Raw genomic sequence first — 17,844 nt, forward strand, 5'->3', positions numbered from 1 at the left:
AATTTAAATCGGAACTCTTCTATATAGAAAACAACATTTGGTGTAATGAGGAATTTCAGAGGTTTTTCGGTCTGTTTTGTGTTGTAGGGAAAAAAAAAGATGAGCAGAACGGGTGCAGAAATACGTGCAAGGTAAACGATTGATTAACCTTTATGTTCGCTTATACTCATTACTTTATGACAATTATGAATGATCATTTATTAAGTCGGATAAGCGGAGGGCTTCTGTTTCATGATTTGACTTGTTTGCAAGTTTGTTTACTCAAGGTATGGGTCCCAGGGACCAGGGCAGTAAACTGAGATAAATACAGTATAAATTAATAAGTTATTTGTTCTTACTTTCAAGACAATTATTTGTTTTATTATAAGATTTGTCATTTCTCATTTATTGAGACAAGAATTGATGTTCCTTGGTTCAGAGTTCCTGACCCAGCCAAGGTTAGAACAAGTTGGTCTTAAAATGGAAATGCATCACATCTTTAATCAGAAGTCAGATTATTTAGCATGTTTAACAGGCAAACTCGTGGCATAATTTTAATGACCAAGTTGATGTCGACTAAGATTGTGAAGTTCTTGTTCCCGAGGTCCACTATATATGTGGGGGTAGGGAGTTGGTTAAACTGAAATTCTTTGTCTGTCAGACAAATACTTATAAGATTGTACTGTACAGTTAGTGTCATAGTAATGGACTTAATATCAGGTGTTTAACACACATATAATGGTATGGGTGTACTTAGAATAATCTAACTCAGTGTCTCAGGAAAAATCAGGTCTCTAAGACATTTATCATTTTAATGATGGAACATTTATCTATAGGGTGTACTAAATAAGCACTTAACAGTAATTTTTAAATTAGAATAAATTTAGGGTGTTTGAAGACTGCTTTCAGAGTATATGGTCTTGTAAAAGTTTACAACAGCAAATAAAATCTTAACTTAAGAAATTCTGTGATATATATGTCAATTAGAGTTTTATATGCTTTTAAGCAAACAAAAACCAAACCAAAGAAGCTGGATTAAACGAATGATGGGTAATGATTCTAAAGGGCAGTCCAGGTATATTGTTATGTTACATTCTTTGTTTATTTTGGCTAGCATAGATTATGTTTGTACTCCAGAGAGGCATGTTATTATTTCTCCTGCTTTTATCACTTGTGCATGTGAATTGTATAGTAAGGACAGCATGTTGCATGAGCATGACAGAGACAATACCTGTACATGTGGGGGAAAGGGGGTACCTTCATTTAGAATTTGGTTGTATACAATATCTGATATTGTAACCATGTTTGATATGCATATACCTAGTATTTAATATTGCTTGCTTGTAAAAAAAAAAATGATTTCAGGGATTATATATTTTTTTATTGCGATATTATAATAATACTTAGTTTTGTAAATGCATTATTTACAGTCCTATTATTATAAGGTAATTTATTTGATAATGTTTTATTTTAGGTAGATATACTAATATCATTAATTACTACCTGTACCAAAATGTTATACCTCAAATATGAAAAATATTAATGTTAACCATTTGAATGCTGCTCCATTAAAAATGATAAACCTAATTTTTAATGCTTTTCCTTTTTACTACCATTAAATGGCTAGAATAGACCTACTGCATGTCTTGATTCATGTAATTTCTTGAAATGTAATTAATTTATCATTTGGATTAAATGTGCAGCTGCTAAACTAAAAATCTGTGTTATTATGTTTGGTGTTGGGTCTCAAATGAAACAAATCTGTTGATGTAAAACAAACACATGAAAAAAAAAATGAAAAGCAGAAGTATTAAATGCTCAAAAACCAAAAATGGCTGATGTAATATGCTATGAAAGAATGAATCATTGACAAATGCTGTAACACATTTCATCTTTAGCCCATTAGAATATACATACATCCTTACCATGCTTACCATTTAAATTATAATGCATGTTATTGATACTCATACAATTGTTGACTGTGACAATACAATGATGAATAACTAGTTCTCATTGCAAGTGATTAAGACAAATCAATGTTGTTTATTTATGTACCATTTACACATGTTTGTGTACCCAGGTGCATGTTTATATTTGAAATATTTATGTCTACTTTTGTCCATGGTATTATTACATGTATTTATTTTGGTAAACTGAAATTATTAACAAACCTCGAATTTATTATTGAAATAATGTATAATGGGAAATTTTAGTGACCTTTCAATTTTAGCTTATATTAGCAATATAGCTACAGAAATGCTGTTCCCTGGTTGAGAAAATTTTGTCAGATAATACTAGTTCATCTGTCCAAATTTTCTCAGTTAGAGAGGGAAATTCCTGGAATGCTTGAAAATGAATGTCTCTAAAAAATTATAGCTCAAATATTGTCGTTTGCTGGTCACTAAAATAACCCATTATATAGTATCTATATTGATATGCCTTCAATTGCTCTTATTATTGTTTAATTATTTTATCCTAATGGTCAACAGATATGAAGTAAATTAATGTTATTATTCTTTTTACCCTTTTAAATTTTGTATTCTCAGTATCATTTAACTAAAAACCTTTCAATATGATAAATCTATATTTTAAAAGGACACGTAAATTATTTTTGCAAAACATGTATCATGTGTATATCAGATTTCTGCCTGAACTTTAATATTTTTTCTGCATCTGATCTTGCAGTGAGAACAAAGTCAAGCTGATACAAGAGCGTATAAACCTTGTGGAGCGACACTTTGGTCAGCTGTGTGATGATGTGGCATCTTACACGCGGAAATGTGCCCGCCTCAGGGATAAAGGTAAAATATAGCAGTGTGTGACGATGTGGCATCTTACACACGGAAATGTGCCCGCCTCAGGGATAAAGGTAAAACAGCATCTCAGTATCATCATTAACATCAGTAATGGTACCTTTCAGGATAAAGGTAAAATAGGTAAAATAACAACTGAAACATCAATGAAGGAAGCTTTTATGATAAAGGGAGAAATATCAGCTGTCTTATCAGTAAAGGCCTTTAGAATAAAGTAATTAATGTAGCAGTGCTATTACATCATAAAGGTAGGCTATTAAAGATAAATAGATTCTGTTCTCTCTCTCAAGAAAGCATTAGGGACAATATAAATCATTAATCGTCATTATTATGTAGGTGAAAGAAGTCTAATATTAGTAATTGTAATTGTCAAGGTTAGACACTCTGTATTCTGTGATTATTAAACACAGAGCAACCAATGTCTCTCCTGCATATGCCCTAAACTTTCTGAATGCTGAATACAAAGTTATAAAAGTAATCAATTTTCTGTATGTCAAGGTAAAGGGAGTATCAAGATCACTTACTATGTCTTATCATCTTGCAAAATAAAAATCATTTACATATTTGAATGTTAGAACAATATGGAAGATAAGAATTCTTGTCTGGACAAGGTGGTAATAGAAAAGCATGAGGATCATTCAGTGTATATTCCTTCAATGGAGACATAATACACTGTATAAAGTAGTCGCAATTAAGATTTCCTAAAAGAGGAATGAATCAATCCTAGCTGTGATCTTCCTCTAGGTTGACAATTGCTTGATACTGCCTTACTGGGTGTCACTTTAGAAGCTCTAGTGTATGTTGCCATAAGATATTGTCCTACATCCATAAAAACTACAATGAACATCATGAACATACAAGTATAATTTTGCTTTGCTGTAGGTGATCAGATAGCGAAGGACCTGGTGGATTATACAGATGCTGAGACCTATAACCCCAGTATGGTCAGGTCACTGTCAGAGTTTGCTTCAAATCTGTCTTCAGTTCAGGACTACAGACAAGCTCAGGTACAGACTTATTAGATGACTGTAAACAAGCTCAGGTACAGATTGGTGACAATGTCTTATTACATGACTGTAAACAAGCTCAGGTACAGATTGACGACAGTGTCTTATTACTTGACTGTAAACAAGATCAGGTACAGATTGCTGACAATGTCTTATTACATGACTGTAAACAAGATCAGGTACAGATTGGTGACAGTGTCTTATTACATGACTGTAAACAAGCTCAGGTACAGATTGGTGACAGTGTCTTATTACTTGACTGTAAACAAGATCAGGTACAGATTGATGACAGTGTCTTATTACATGACTGTAAACAAGCTCAGGTACAGATTGGTGACAGTGTCTTATTATATGACTGTAAACAAGCTCAGGTACAAATTGTTGACATTGTCTTATTACATGACTGTAAACAAGATCAGGTACAGATTGCTGACAATGTCTTATTACATGACTGTAAACAAGATCAGGTACAGATTGGTGACAGTGTCTTATTACATGACTGTAAACAAGATCAGGTACAGGTTGCTGACAAGCTCAGGTACAGATTGGTGACAATGTCTTATTACATGACTATAAACAAGATGAGGTACAGGTTGGTGACAGTGTCTTATTACATGACTGTAAACAAGCTCAGGTACAGATTGGTGACAGTGTCTTATTACATGACTGTAAACAAGCTCAGGTACAGATTGGTGACAGTGTCTTATTACATGACTGTAAACAAGCTCAGGTACAGATTGGTGACAGTGTCTTATTACATGACTGTAAACAAGATCAGGTACAGATTGGAGACATTGTTTTGTTCTGTGACAAGCTCGGGTATGGATGGATGACATCGTCTGGTTACATGATTGCAAACAAGAATAGTTACAGTCAACAGACATTGTCAGATTACAGTTTTATTAACAAGTTCAGGTTCAGATAGGAGACATTGCCTAATTTCAATACTTTAATCAAGCTCAGGTATAAAAAGGTGACATCATGTTTTCCATGACTTTAAACAGCTCAGGTATAGAAAGGTAACTGAACAAGCTTAGTTAATTGTAAAATGACATTATCATATTATGAGATTGCATTGTTAAATGACATTGCCTCACTGCAAGACACATATGGTTTATTGAAGAAATTATATCCACTTTTTATTTTTGAACCAGAATTTATGGGGTTCTTCTTTCTTCTCTGTTAGTCAAGATTTGTCTAGAAAACAAATCTTAGTCCTATAAGGATTGCTTTTGTTAATTTTTTAATACATTTAGATATAAATGATTAATTTCATGACATTAAAAAGTATCATTCTTCAATGTAGGTAACAAGGCTGGAAGCCAAGGTTCTAACACCTCTTGCAAATTATGGACTAAAATGTAAACAAGCTAAAAATGATATCAAGGAGGGAATGAAGACACAAGAACTAGAAGTCACCCAGCGTAAGAAGCTGGAAAAACTGCGACAGAAAGCACCTGCTAACAGAGCCCAGCTGACAATGGCCGAGACAGAGCTACAGAAAGCCAGCGTCAAGGCATCAGCCATCACAAAGAATCTAGAACAGCTGATTGATAAATTTGAGGAGGAGAAATTAAAAGATCTAAAGGTATATTGGATAGGAACAGATGGATATCACACATTTACATAAAGTATTTCCTACTGCAAAATAATGTTAATACACATGTACTTATCGATATAGGGAGATCATTGTGGATAATGTTTAATTTGATTTTATTAAACCAGTATTTCATTATCATTCATTCCTTACAGAAACAAAATGAATAAAGTGTTCCATAATGATAAACAATTGTACATCTGAATATACATATATTTATAGTACATGAAATAGTAATCTTGTGATTTTATGCTCAGAGTTATGAAATAATTTATTTTTGTTTCACTTCAACAGAAAATATTGACAGACTTTGTCAACATTGAGATGATCTACCATGCCAAAGCTTTAGAAATGTACACAGAATGTTTCCAGAATATTAAATCATTTGATTTGGATGAAGACGTAGAGGTATAAACAGTGTAAAATTAATCAGATATGTTTTCTAAAGCCAGTTTGAGACTCAGGTGGGATTCACTTCTGGAAGTTGGTCCATCCATTTTAAATATGTTATATGTATCTGCATATTGAATTAATTAGTAAAATTAATTTGGATATAGATTTCTTAAAGGCCAAGAATTTTTTCAATTTCTTGATTCATATAAAGTTATCATATATTCATTACTAGTACATTGTAACTTTTTAATTCATTAGGAATTTAGGTCCAAAATGCAGCCATCAAATTCTGCCACCAGAATGAACATGGTGAGGTCTTCCTCATACACATCGCTGGAGTCAGCGGAGGACCGCCCCCCACCGTCCAATCTCCGACGACAACAGTCGGCCCCCACCAGCCGTAATGTCACCCCCACCAAGTCAGCCAACACTAGTGCCTCATTACCTCTCAAGTCCACTGTGGATTCCAGGGTACAACCATATGTTTTATGCTCATCTAGGCCTTTCTCGTCAAAATGTGTCTTACTTTTTTAAAACAAAAATTCACAATCTTAAAAATTCCTAAAAGTGTAAATGGAGACAATTTTATTATTCTATTCTATACGTTTTCGTCTGTCGTCGTGCGTCGTGTGTCGTGTGTTAACATTTGAACATTTTCAGCTTCTTCTCTGCATTTACTAAAACCAATTTCAACCAAATTTGGTATACAGCATTAATGGGTGAAGGGGAACAAAAATTGTGAATTTCATGGTCCTTGCCCCCGTGGGTACTCGTGGGTGGGGCCAAAACCACTAAAATTAGTGCAATCAAAAAAATAATCTTCAAGTGGTATTTCTAAAATTACTCCTGGACATCAAAAAGTCAAACTGTTGGCATGAATGAAATGAGCATTGAGTCCTCTACCAAAATTTTGAAATTCATGGCCCCAGGGTCAGGGGTTCTAGTGTTAGGGTGGGGCTATATAGATTATATAGTGAAAATACATTAATTCTTAGAAAATCTTCTTCTCTGCTTCTGGGTATTTAATAAACTAACTAAGTACATAGTTATGGTGAGCAAGAGTGCTTCTTTCAAAGTTATGAAATTCATGGCCCCAGGGTCAGGGGTTCTAGTGCTAGGGCGGGGCTCTATAGATTTTATAGTGAAAAGACATTAATTCTTAGAAAATCTTCTTCTCTGCTTCTGGGTATTAAATAAACTAAACTAAGTACATAGTTATCATGAGTCTCAAGACCACCCTATTTTTTGGCTGGTTCATGGCCCCTGGGTCAGGGGTTTTGTCATTTGGTGTGTGTGTGGGGGGGGGGGGGCTCTAATAATTGATTATATAGTGAAAATATATTAATTCTTAGAAAATCTTTTCCTTTGCTCCTAGGTATTATGCCAATGATCTAAGTATATATATTTATGATGAGGAAAGGTGCATCTAGCATCGAGCAAAATGATTACTTTCATGCCCTGTGGGTCAAGTATTTTGGGGAGGGGGGGGTATTACATAGTCTGAAAATAAATCAATGCTTTGAAATCTGCTCTTTGGTATTAATCAACCATTTATGATGAAATAAAATTTGATAAAATTTCCAAAATTTTGAAATATTTGGCCCAGGGTCAGTGGTTCCTGTGGGGTGGGGTGCACAACTGGTTATAAAGTGGAAGTGCATTTTCTCTTTGTTATTCTGATCTACCTCTGGGTATTAAGTAACTAGAGTAAGCATGCTAAGTGTATAATTATGATAAGCAATGGTGCCTCTTTCAAACTTGTGAATTTAAATCATGGCCCCTGGTTTAAAACGCGAACCAAATTCAATTGTTGGAAAGTTGTTACATGATACTCAGGTGACCTATAAGGCCCGTGGGCCTCTTGTTATATCAAGGGATGTAGAGATTCATATTTTAATTACCTGTATTTTCAAGTTACACTGTAGTTTTCTGTGAAAAACTTGAAATGCATGTAAATAGAGCAAATTGAGCACTTGAGCTTGAAGTCCATGAAAATCACTGTATTATATTACTGGTAATGCATTTAGTACACTATAAATACAATCTGATATTTTAGAATGGTTTGGATGATGAAGAATCGGAGGAAGATGAAGATGATGAAGAGGAATCTGATGACGACGACGATGATGATGATGATGATGATGACGATGAATACACAGAGACGGAGACAGCTCGTACAGAGACAGCTAGATCCACCGCACGGACAGACAAACCATCAGGTCAATCAGAAAAGACTGTCATTAGGCCGCCCTCTAGTCTGATAAAGAAGGTCTCCCAGTGAGGCCTCAGTGACGGAGAGTCTGTAAATCAAGTCTGATGACATCATCAGTGATTAGTTTGGCCCTCATCAACACAGCTCTGTTAACCAAACACAAGGCATGGATTCAGGTGGAAAATTAGGCTATGCAATATTTATGTAAGAAATAAGTTTTAATTCTTGTGCCTACTTGTACTTATGAAATTTAAAGGTTTCCTGCCATCTACTATTGAAATTTGAAGAGAAGAGATTAGAGATTTATACACTTGGAATTCTGTAAAGTACAATAATTATCATGTATATTAATGCATGTGTATAAGTAAAGTATGTCTTAGTTAACTTTTGAGAACACATATATCTTTAATATTTTCAACAAATATTAAGTATTGGTGCTCATGTGATGAACAGAACTGTACTGACAAGTGGTTGTTTTTGAGAGTCTGAATATTTTGTATACAGTGAATTTATGCATTTTCTGTGAATGGTTCACACATCCGTCCAGCATTTATCAATAACCAAGTTGTTATTTAGTATTGTGATATTTTAAAGGTTAACAATGTATTTGGTTGTTGATTTTAAGATTACTTTATTAATTGCCAAGAATAACGTGTTATTTATTATATTTCATTTCCCTCTTTCGAAAAGTGCATTGACATTTTACTTTTTTGGTTATTCCAGTAAGAAGCTTAATTTATATATGATACTTTTATGATATAAACCCATGTTTAAAAAATATTTAATGGCAGTTTATATTTTGTGCCATCATCATAATATGTATATTACATAGGATATTTTAATAGGTTGGAAGGAAAAAATACAAGGGTTTTCTATTAAAAAGCATGAATTTAAAAAAATAATCTCAGGAAATCTATAGATCTTGCATAAATCTATATTTACAACATGAGTACATTTACCAGTACATGTACAAAGCATATGATCTGCCATCAATATTTTTTGTTAACTACCACTCATTAATATATCATTTTAGTGCAATTGTTATTTATTTTTAAAAAAATATGCCCTTTTACAAGAAATTGGTTCACAAATGCAAAATAAATTTTTCAAGAAAATATAATCTAGAGAGCCATTTTGACATGACCAGTTTTGTTGTGTATTTTCAAATATCCTCATAAAATTCAAATTTTAAAAAAAATCATGCTATTTCCATCAAAAATTTATACTGGTATTTGTAATATCTGCCTTGAAAGGAAATTTAACATTCGTCAAAAGGGTAGAAAAAAAGAGTTTTTATATGTTATTAGATTATATGGCATAAAAATCAACAGGTTGTGAGACCAAGAAAACCTGCATTTTAGATAACTTTATAACAGTATTTCTGGGCCAATTCTTTTTCACCTTGCCACAGTACACTGAATTTCACATTTTGTATTTATTATAATATCATTATAGCATGAGTAAATTTACTATTTGTTTCGTAGTATTGTTTTTAATATTTCTTGTTTGCATTTGTGAAAGTTTATACTATAAATATGTAATAGTAACATGTTAGGTATTTTGTCACAAAGATTTGAAATCTGGTTTATTATATAGAACCATGAAAGAATAATTTTGGTTTTCTTGTAATCTAAAGAAAGTATCATTTGGGCCCATGTTATTTGTAGCTAATATATAAATTTAATTTCAATATTTACTTGCCAGCAGAATAAAGAAAACCTGTACTGCTTGACAAAAATGAACTGTGTAATTGATATGCCATATGTATTTTGCACGGTATTACGCACTCCTCTGTTGTTGTTTTTTTTTCAGCCACTCTATTAATATAAAATTGGTAACTTTTTAAATGAATCATTATAATAAAAATTATCACTTGAAACTTTATTATAGACAAACGTACAAATTTATACATGTATGTTTTGAGATTGAAGTTACATAGAATCTCATTCTTACAGAATTTTGTTTCATATATTCTAATGCCTATAGACTCTGATTTGTTTTTATATTATTATTTACAGGTACATACACTTGAAATTTTTCTTTGAATATTAAATTATTATTTGTGTCGAATATCGTTTCTGGCAGTGTATTGAGAAATAACTTTTGCACTACGCTGTTAATGCAATGCACAGTCTGTGATGCAAGGACAGATTCTACACACAAATGTTTGATAAAAAGCAGTTCAATAAAATCATAATTATAGAGAAATATTCTTCTAATTTTTGTAGAGATTAAAGTTACCAATACCAGATTCCTGATGTGTGCAAAAACTTTGGATTCTCCATGACTTGTTGAATTGTGCTTTCATTTGAATTTTGACAGTACACATCTTTAACAAAATTGTTTGGTTTTACTTCAGAATTAGAAACAGAGGCCTATGGGCCACATCACTCACCTGAGTTTTTAAGCTTCAGCTGGAAAAATGAGAAAAGTTTAAAAATAAATTGGTTTTGGGGAGAGGAGGTCATGATTTGAAAAACTGGATTCTACATTACTGAGGATGATTCAACATAAATTTCATTTTTTTTTTATACCAGTATATTAATACTTATAACAAAGTACCAGGGACAGACGATCTTGCTTTGTTGATAAACTTAATTTTTTATATCCGTTAACTTTAAAATATGTTTAAAACCCAGGAGGAATGAAAATCTCTTCGCTATAAGCATAAATTCATTTGTATTTCACATACAGTCAACAAGGAAAACCATCGGATAATTGATCAATAATAAAGTCAGTGCTATGTTCTAAAATTTAATAGCTAAAAATAAATGACTGTACAAAACATGCTACAATACATTGGTTTAAATGAATTACCAGCTAGTAGAATGAATAAAATATTCACTAAAACTTAGGACAATTCGAAAATGTTCAAACAAAATTCAAAATACATGTGCATGTATTCAGACAAACTCCCATGTATTGTGAAGTTTTATTTTCATGGTGATGTTAAATTTCGTTGTGTGAAGATCCAACAAATTCATGTTTGTCCATTGTCGCAAATCACTGCCAAATTTGTGATCCTCTCTCGGAGAGATGAGGACTCCGGATAGTGGCTTGAGACATTGATGTCCACCAAGAAATGTAAATTTTATACATATAACTATACTCATAAATTCAAATCCCTAAGAACAATTTTTTTCATTTGAAATATAGCTTCATAAAAATTTGTCATTTTACAGTATACACAAGTAATTAAGGTGAATATTGCTTGTCATTTCTATTTTACAAAAGAATACAAAATACTGGGTGCTATATATACTATTATATATCTATGATTGATAGTGCAACTGGTCCCTTGATACTTGTCAAGTCTTTTTTATGAAGAAAAACTGAAATTATATAACAACACTAAAATAAACTTCTACAGTCAATGTGCACTTCACACAATATAAAATAATACAGCATGTATCAAATCATGCAATCAAAACATATATATTGGACCACAAAACTTGGCGACTATGTTATAATCATCTTTCTCTTAATTATAGAATATATAAAAATTCACACAATACATATACATCTATTTCAATTTTTTTTCATTTTTAAATGAAGTACATAAAGAAAATCAAGTATTGCTGTAATACGTGGATTCCCTGATTTGCTCATGTCATCTACTGCTGTGGCTTTTAGACCTTGTGTCGTTGTGCATTGTCCGTTGTATGTGTGGATGAGCACCTTTTTTGGAACCATTGAATCAATTTCATTTTCAACTTGTGCATAAGTTAATGGGGAACAAAAATTATGAAGTTCAGGGACTCTGACTCCCTAGGTTTTGAGGGGATATAACCAACATCATAAAAAGTTTAAAATAGGCATTATTTGAGTATTGCATTTGCAATGCTAGTCCTCTATCAACAAGAGTAATCATTTTCCCATTAAAAATTGAAAATGTCATAATTCCATAATTGGGTGGGAAAAAACACCTTTGATTAATCTCTTCAACCAAGTGATAATTATTATAGTTACTTGTCAGCAGTTCACATAGAAAAAAAAATAAAAAATGTACCCTTTAACATGTTTAAGGGTTTTCTTAAAGAGTATAATTATCACATTTTAAAGAACTATTTCATAGCTATGCATGTATATCACATTACAATCTGTTTTACCACTCTTTTTGGTCAATAGCAGAATTTTTCTAAATGTTGCTATGTGAAAACATTGTAAATTTTTACCTAATTATCAATTTAATTTAAGAAGTCATCATAAAAGTACAATGCTGTAGTTAGCAAAAATGCACTGTATGTTTGCTTACTCGGCTTAGCAGTATGGCATTAAATCATACCCCAAAAGCATTTCAGCTATTGGCTCACTCAAAGAAAGAAGCTTGAAGGGTGGGTGCTCACATATCATTTTTGCATGAGGCAGTGAATCTGTGATCCAGAAATTTTCAAATTTGACTTCAGAATCTATAAACTTTCTCCAGGACTCGTTAGGAAACACAGCATGGGTGACATAGGCACTGACTTTTACTGCTCCTTTCTCGTACAATGCTTTGGCACACTCTCGCAGTGTTCCTCCAGATTGAACCAGATCGTCAATGATAAGAACATGTTTTCCAGCAGGGTTTCCGTCTTTGACTTTCACAATCCTACGATTGCCATCCCTGATCTTAACACATGTAATAGGATCGTCACCAGGAAAAAAAGTGTGGAACCTTTTGCATGCTCCATCATCAGGAAATGCAACACTCATGCTGTTAAAATCAGGCAGGGTTTTCATTTCCCTCAGCAATAGAGGAACAGCAGATTCAAGCCTTGGGATGACATTGTCTGAGAAGTAAAATCTTTCTTGAAGTGCATGTATGTCAAATATGACAATCTGAGCTGGCCCTTTCGTTGTCAGTGGTATGCCTGATAATAATGTTGCCATAGTTTTTGCTGTAGCTATCTGCCCCTCTGTGTCAACACGTTCCATGGTTCCAGTTGGAAAATAAGGCATTATGAAGTGAAAGGAACGCGCTAAATATCTTGGGAACATGTACAGAACTGACAGCTGCTCAAAAACAATATCGGGAGAGTGGAAACTCCCAATGAAGATGACATCCTTTCCTGCCATGTATTTGACATCCTCAATGAACAAATTTGGAAACCCATCTGGAAAAGATTTCCACTTAATGGTTTTTCTGAACTGGACTTCTCGGGGTCTAGAGACACTTCCCGAAATTGAGAAAGAACGTACACCACGGAATACTTGCTTCTCCTCCTGCTGTTCTTTCGGACGAGTAGAACATATATTGGCAATATTTTCTGCTAATGCTTCCATTGAAGGATGTGCATAGAGCAGAACTGGGCTGTCATCCCCATTCATGCTGCAACTGCAAAATAACAAAATGACAATCTAATCTACGTCGTTGACTCGTTCTTAGTTTCGATTCGATGTTATGTTTGTTTTGTTTTCGAAGAGTAAATTTTATTGTATTCTCGATCCCGGTCTTAATTTATTCGGAGACCTTGCAGGTGTCGGCAACTTTGTATAATTTTACCAATGACTGTAATTGTTTCTGTGCCAATAAAATATCTGAAATAGAGCACTCTATGCATAAATCAGAAAAAAAACTTCCGCGAATAAACGCGAAAATTCGCACAATATAACGCGTAAATTTCACGTAGTACATGTACTTATAACGCTTTTAAATTTGTGAATTTCATGGTAATCTATTGATTACATTATTCCTTAAAAATCTCTGCTCCTGGGTATTAAACAAACTATAAATTGAGTAGATATATAGTTATCATGAGCAAGGATGCCTCATACAAAATTGTAAATTTCTTGGCCCCAGGGTTGGGGATTCTAGTGGAAGGGGGTTCTATTGATTATTGAATAAAAAATGCATAATAGCTTTGAAATATTCTTTTCTGCTTCTGGTTAGTTATGTACAATGCTTGTTTTAGAATTGTGAGTTTCATGGCCCCTGGGTCAGATGTTCTGGTGTAAGGATGAGGCTCTATTGAAAATACATTAATTCTATTGATTAATCCTCTCTGCTCCTTAGTGTTGAGCAGATAAACAAATTGTGTCGTTATGATGGAAAAGTAGCTTCTAAGAGAATTTTTAAACTTGTGGTCCCAGGGTCAGAGGTTCTTGCATAAGGGGGGAGCTTTTGATAATATAGAGGAAATGTGAATTCTTTGAAGTGCATAGTTATGATGATAAGGGTAACTTTCTTGACCCTGGGTCTTGGGTTCTGGTGTTAGGGTAGGGCTTTTCAGAATCTGTAGTGAAAATGCATTGTACCTGTGAAAAATCTTCTCAGTTTCATCTATCAATTTATTTGATAATCTATGGATCCTCGAAATTGTTGTATTATACTCAGGTGATCGTTAAGGCCCCTAATTATTAGGCCTCTTGTTTTTTATCTTTGAAAACTTTTTTTAGATATGGAAATAAAAACAAACAAACACACAAGAGTCACAAGACACACCCTTGTTAAAAATATAGTTAATCTGATAAATACACGTACATTGTATGTGAAAAGTAAAACTATATAATGGTTAAAAGAAATCTTTATAATGTTCACGCAGAATGTGCGTAATGTTTTTCAAGACAAGCGCTTGGAAAACGGCAGAGTTTTAGACAAATAATGATTGTATGCCAAAATCTGGGTTATAATATGTAAGCTTATGTTTGAGGTCCAAGTTCAAGTTCATTTATTCTCTCAAAACCATTTAAAATACATGGTACATGAGGACAATGAAAAATATTTACAGCATAAATATATTCAGGTCAGAGGTATAAGTTAATGATATACATAATCAGAAAATGGCAATGTGGGAAAAAGATAAAAGAGAAAAAAACACGTATGATACGTGTAAAAATGAAATAAATGAGGAGAAAAAATTATGGAGGACAGACTAAATCATATATTTTTATTATAAACATACAAAGTTTTTTAAGTGACATTGCATCTTGTTTTGTCATCAGTTGGGAAAATTTCAAAATATTTGGTCTAGTAAAGTAATATTCATTAATATACTTTTTCCTAACATTTGACAGTGCATTACATTCAAGTTTAAAATGGAATTCATCAGCAACATGTTTAGCATTACAATGTGTATATAATCTTTCATTTAATGGTATACATGCCCATCTTCCCAGCTCAACTGGTAGACGGTGATTAGTAGTTCGGAATTTGACAAGTATTTTTCTAAATTTTGATGATAAAATATTTAAATAATTTTCACACGCAAAATAATTTGTTTTAAAAGTTTTATACAAAGTGCCTTTAGAAGAACTATTAATATCAGAATGCCATTTTTGTATAGATTGATCTTGTAATCTTTGTTTAACAACAGAAGTAACCCAGTCTTGATTAGGATTACAATAAAATTGTTCATTCCAAATATGAGATAGACCACATGAGTCAAAAATACGATGAGGAAAGTCAATCCAAGGATTCTTACCTATATATTTCAGATTGTGAGTTAGCAATTAAATATTGATATAATATACATGAAATTTTCTTATCTGTGCTATTCATTAACTTACACCAGAATGAGACTATTCTTGAATAAATAAGAACAGATAGTGGGAAACGCCCTGTTTCACCATAAACCATATAATTCGGGGTATTACTTTTCAAGTACAGAATATGTTTCAAAAATTTTAAATGAACACGTTCAATAATATCTAGTTTTTCAAAACCCCAGATTTCACAGCCATAAAGTAACACTGGTAAAACCATTTTATCGAACAAATCAAGTTGACATTCTACAGGGAGGTTAAATTCTCTTATTTTTCTGATAAGATCATACATTGCCTTTTGGGCTTGCTCACAGAAATGTTTCTTGGCTTTAAAAGAAGAGCCAGATCATGAGAAAATGATACCAAGATATTTAAATTCTTTGACAGTTTCGAGACTCTTGTTATTATAGTAAAATACCCTTTTGTTTAAGGGACCTTTTGAAAAAATTAATATTTTAGTTTTCTCAATATTTACTTGTAATTTCCACTCTGAGCAGTAGCTTTCAAATTCATTCAAAGCATTTTGTAAATCATCTGGAGTTTCTGCTAAAATGACAGTATCATCGGCATATAAAAGTATAAGAAGTTTCAAATACACACATAAGTCATTTTCTATAGAAGTAGTAAGACTTTGTAAACCAATTATATTTCTATCAACAAGATAATTCTCTAGGTCATTAATACAATGAAAATAAAAAAGGAGATAAGTTTTCACCCTGTCGGACTCCGACATTACAAAAGAAAAAATCGCTTGTTGTACCGTTCATCTTTATAAGTGATTTAATTCCCTGATACATATTTGTAATATACGTAAAGCATTTGCCTTTAATTCCATAATTTAAAAGTTTACTCCAGAGACCGTTTCTCCAAACAGTGTCAAACGCTTGCATGAAATCTATAAAAGCACAATTTTAACTTGAAAACATCTGATAAGTAAACGAAAGGATAAAGATTTTCATTTAATTCTGAAATTCTGTTTCATTTCATTCGTAAAAGCTTAGCAGAAGTTATGGACAGTGCCATGATCAGTTAGTGAAGAAATCTGTTTGATTCAACTTAATAAATAAATAAGTAAATAAAGCGCATCGGACATCTATACAATAACTTCATTTGCGAAAACATATTGATTTAATTTTCGTATAAAATTGTTCATGTATTTCGCGAAAACCGCGAAACCTTTGCATTATTTAACGCATAACTTTCGAGTTATAAAGCGGAACTTTTGCGATTATAATAAACGTGTTCTAAACATTTGCTGTAAAACCGAGACATTTGCACAAGTTTTTAAATTCTCTTTTTACCCGTTACATTGTGTCTTTCTCAACGCTGTTCAGTCTATGCAAGTTTTTCAAAAGTAAAAAGGTATATTAATTATTATAAATTTCGGGGGAAAGATTAAAAAAAAAGTTTTGAAAAACGTGACAAGCGGAGATCTCCCTGAGAAAGAAATCAGTCTAAAGAATCTCTACGATTCTATAAATGAAAAAAAATATTTAAAGAAATATTCATTTTATCTATTAGTAGGGTTTTGAAAAAAAGTGCAAAATTCTTTATACTAATCTGTTCTATATTCTTGCATATAATTTCTCTTTTACATCATCTGAGCAATGTCAATAATAAATCGATAGAAGTTCCCGTCTACGTTCATGTTTCTCATCTGTCAGTCAATTAATACCCTGGAGCAGAGGAGAAGATTTTTAAAACAAAAATGCATTATCATGATATAATCAATTGAGCCCAGCCCTAACACCAGAACCCTTGGGCCATGAAATTTCACATTTTTGTATAAGGCATCCTTGCTTATCATAACTATGTAGTCAGTTTGTTTAACATCTAGGAGTAGAGAGGAAGATTTTCAAAGAATTGGTGCATTTTCACTATATAATCAATAGAGCCCCATCCTAACACCAGAACCCCTGACCTAGGGGCCATGAAATTGACAATTTTAAAAAGAAGCATCCTTGCTCATCATTAGTATGTAATCAATTACTTTTTTAAATACCAAGGAGCAGAGGAAATGATTTTTAAGGAATAATGCATTATTACTATATAGTCAACAGAGCCCCATCCTAGCACCAGAACCCCTGACCTTGGTGCCATGAATGTCACAATTTAGGTAGAAGGCTCCATGCTTATTACAATCAAGCTAACAGTTTGACTGATTAATGTCCAGATGTAAACAAGATTTTTGCATTAATTTTGATAGTTTTGGCACAACCCCTCAGGCCCAAGGAAGGGTATTCACCTCATACTTCCAAGGCATGGCATAGCACAAAATGCAACCAGAAAGGAGAAAAAACAATGGACTAGACCAGGATTTGAACTCCTGAATTTTCAGTTAATAAGTGCTTTACCAACTAAGGTTCATCTGGCCACCCA

At 32.8% G+C, this 17,844-nt stretch overlaps 2 protein-coding genes across 2 annotated transcripts; one reads left to right on the top strand and one right to left on the bottom strand.

The window, feature by feature from the left end:
- The first annotated feature begins 40 nt into the window (after positions 1-40).
- LOC134251450 (CBY1-interacting BAR domain-containing protein 1-like) lies at positions 41-10,209 on the top strand. The gene is made up of 8 exons (XM_062733873.1): positions 41-131; positions 986-1,054; positions 2,665-2,780; positions 3,675-3,799; positions 5,106-5,387; positions 5,691-5,804; positions 6,048-6,260; positions 7,846-10,209. Exons 1-8 carry the CDS (start codon positions 100-102, stop codon positions 8,068-8,070), a joined length of 1,176 nt encoding a protein of 391 aa, XP_062589857.1. The 5' UTR covers positions 41-99; the 3' UTR covers positions 8,071-10,209.
- Positions 10,210-11,110: 901 nt separating this feature from the next.
- On the bottom strand, positions 11,111-13,378 carry LOC134251453 (uncharacterized). The gene has a single exon (XM_062733876.1). It carries the CDS (start codon positions 13,309-13,311, stop codon positions 12,262-12,264), a length of 1,050 nt encoding a protein of 349 aa, XP_062589860.1. The 5' UTR covers positions 13,312-13,378; the 3' UTR covers positions 11,111-12,261.
- Positions 13,379-17,844: the final 4,466 nt, after the last annotated feature.

This window comes from Saccostrea cucullata, unplaced genomic scaffold (assembly GCF_032062105.1).
Source record: "Saccostrea cucullata isolate Sc308-1 unplaced genomic scaffold, CSIRO_AGI_Scuc_v1 ctg65, whole genome shotgun sequence".
In the NCBI taxonomy this organism is placed as follows: Eukaryota; Metazoa; Mollusca; class Bivalvia; order Ostreida; family Ostreidae; genus Saccostrea; species Saccostrea cuccullata.

What these genes read in the sequence shown, in the direction of transcription:
- LOC134251450 (XM_062733873.1), top strand. Translation starts at nt 100, where the DNA reads ATGAGCAGAACGGGTGCAGAAATACGTGCAAG. An exon ending in GATTCTAAAGGGCAGTCCAG is followed by an intron (nt 1,055 to 2,664) that starts GTATATTGTTAT and finishes CTGATCTTGCAG; the next exon opens with TGAGAACAAAGTCAAGCTGA. An exon ending in ATTTGGATGAAGACGTAGAG is followed by an intron (nt 5,805 to 6,047) that starts GTATAAACAGTG and finishes TTAATTCATTAG; the next exon opens with GAATTTAGGTCCAAAATGCA.
- LOC134251453 (XM_062733876.1), bottom strand. Translation starts at nt 13,311, where the DNA reads ATGAATGGGGATGACAGCCCAGTTCTGCTCTATGCACATCCTTCAATG.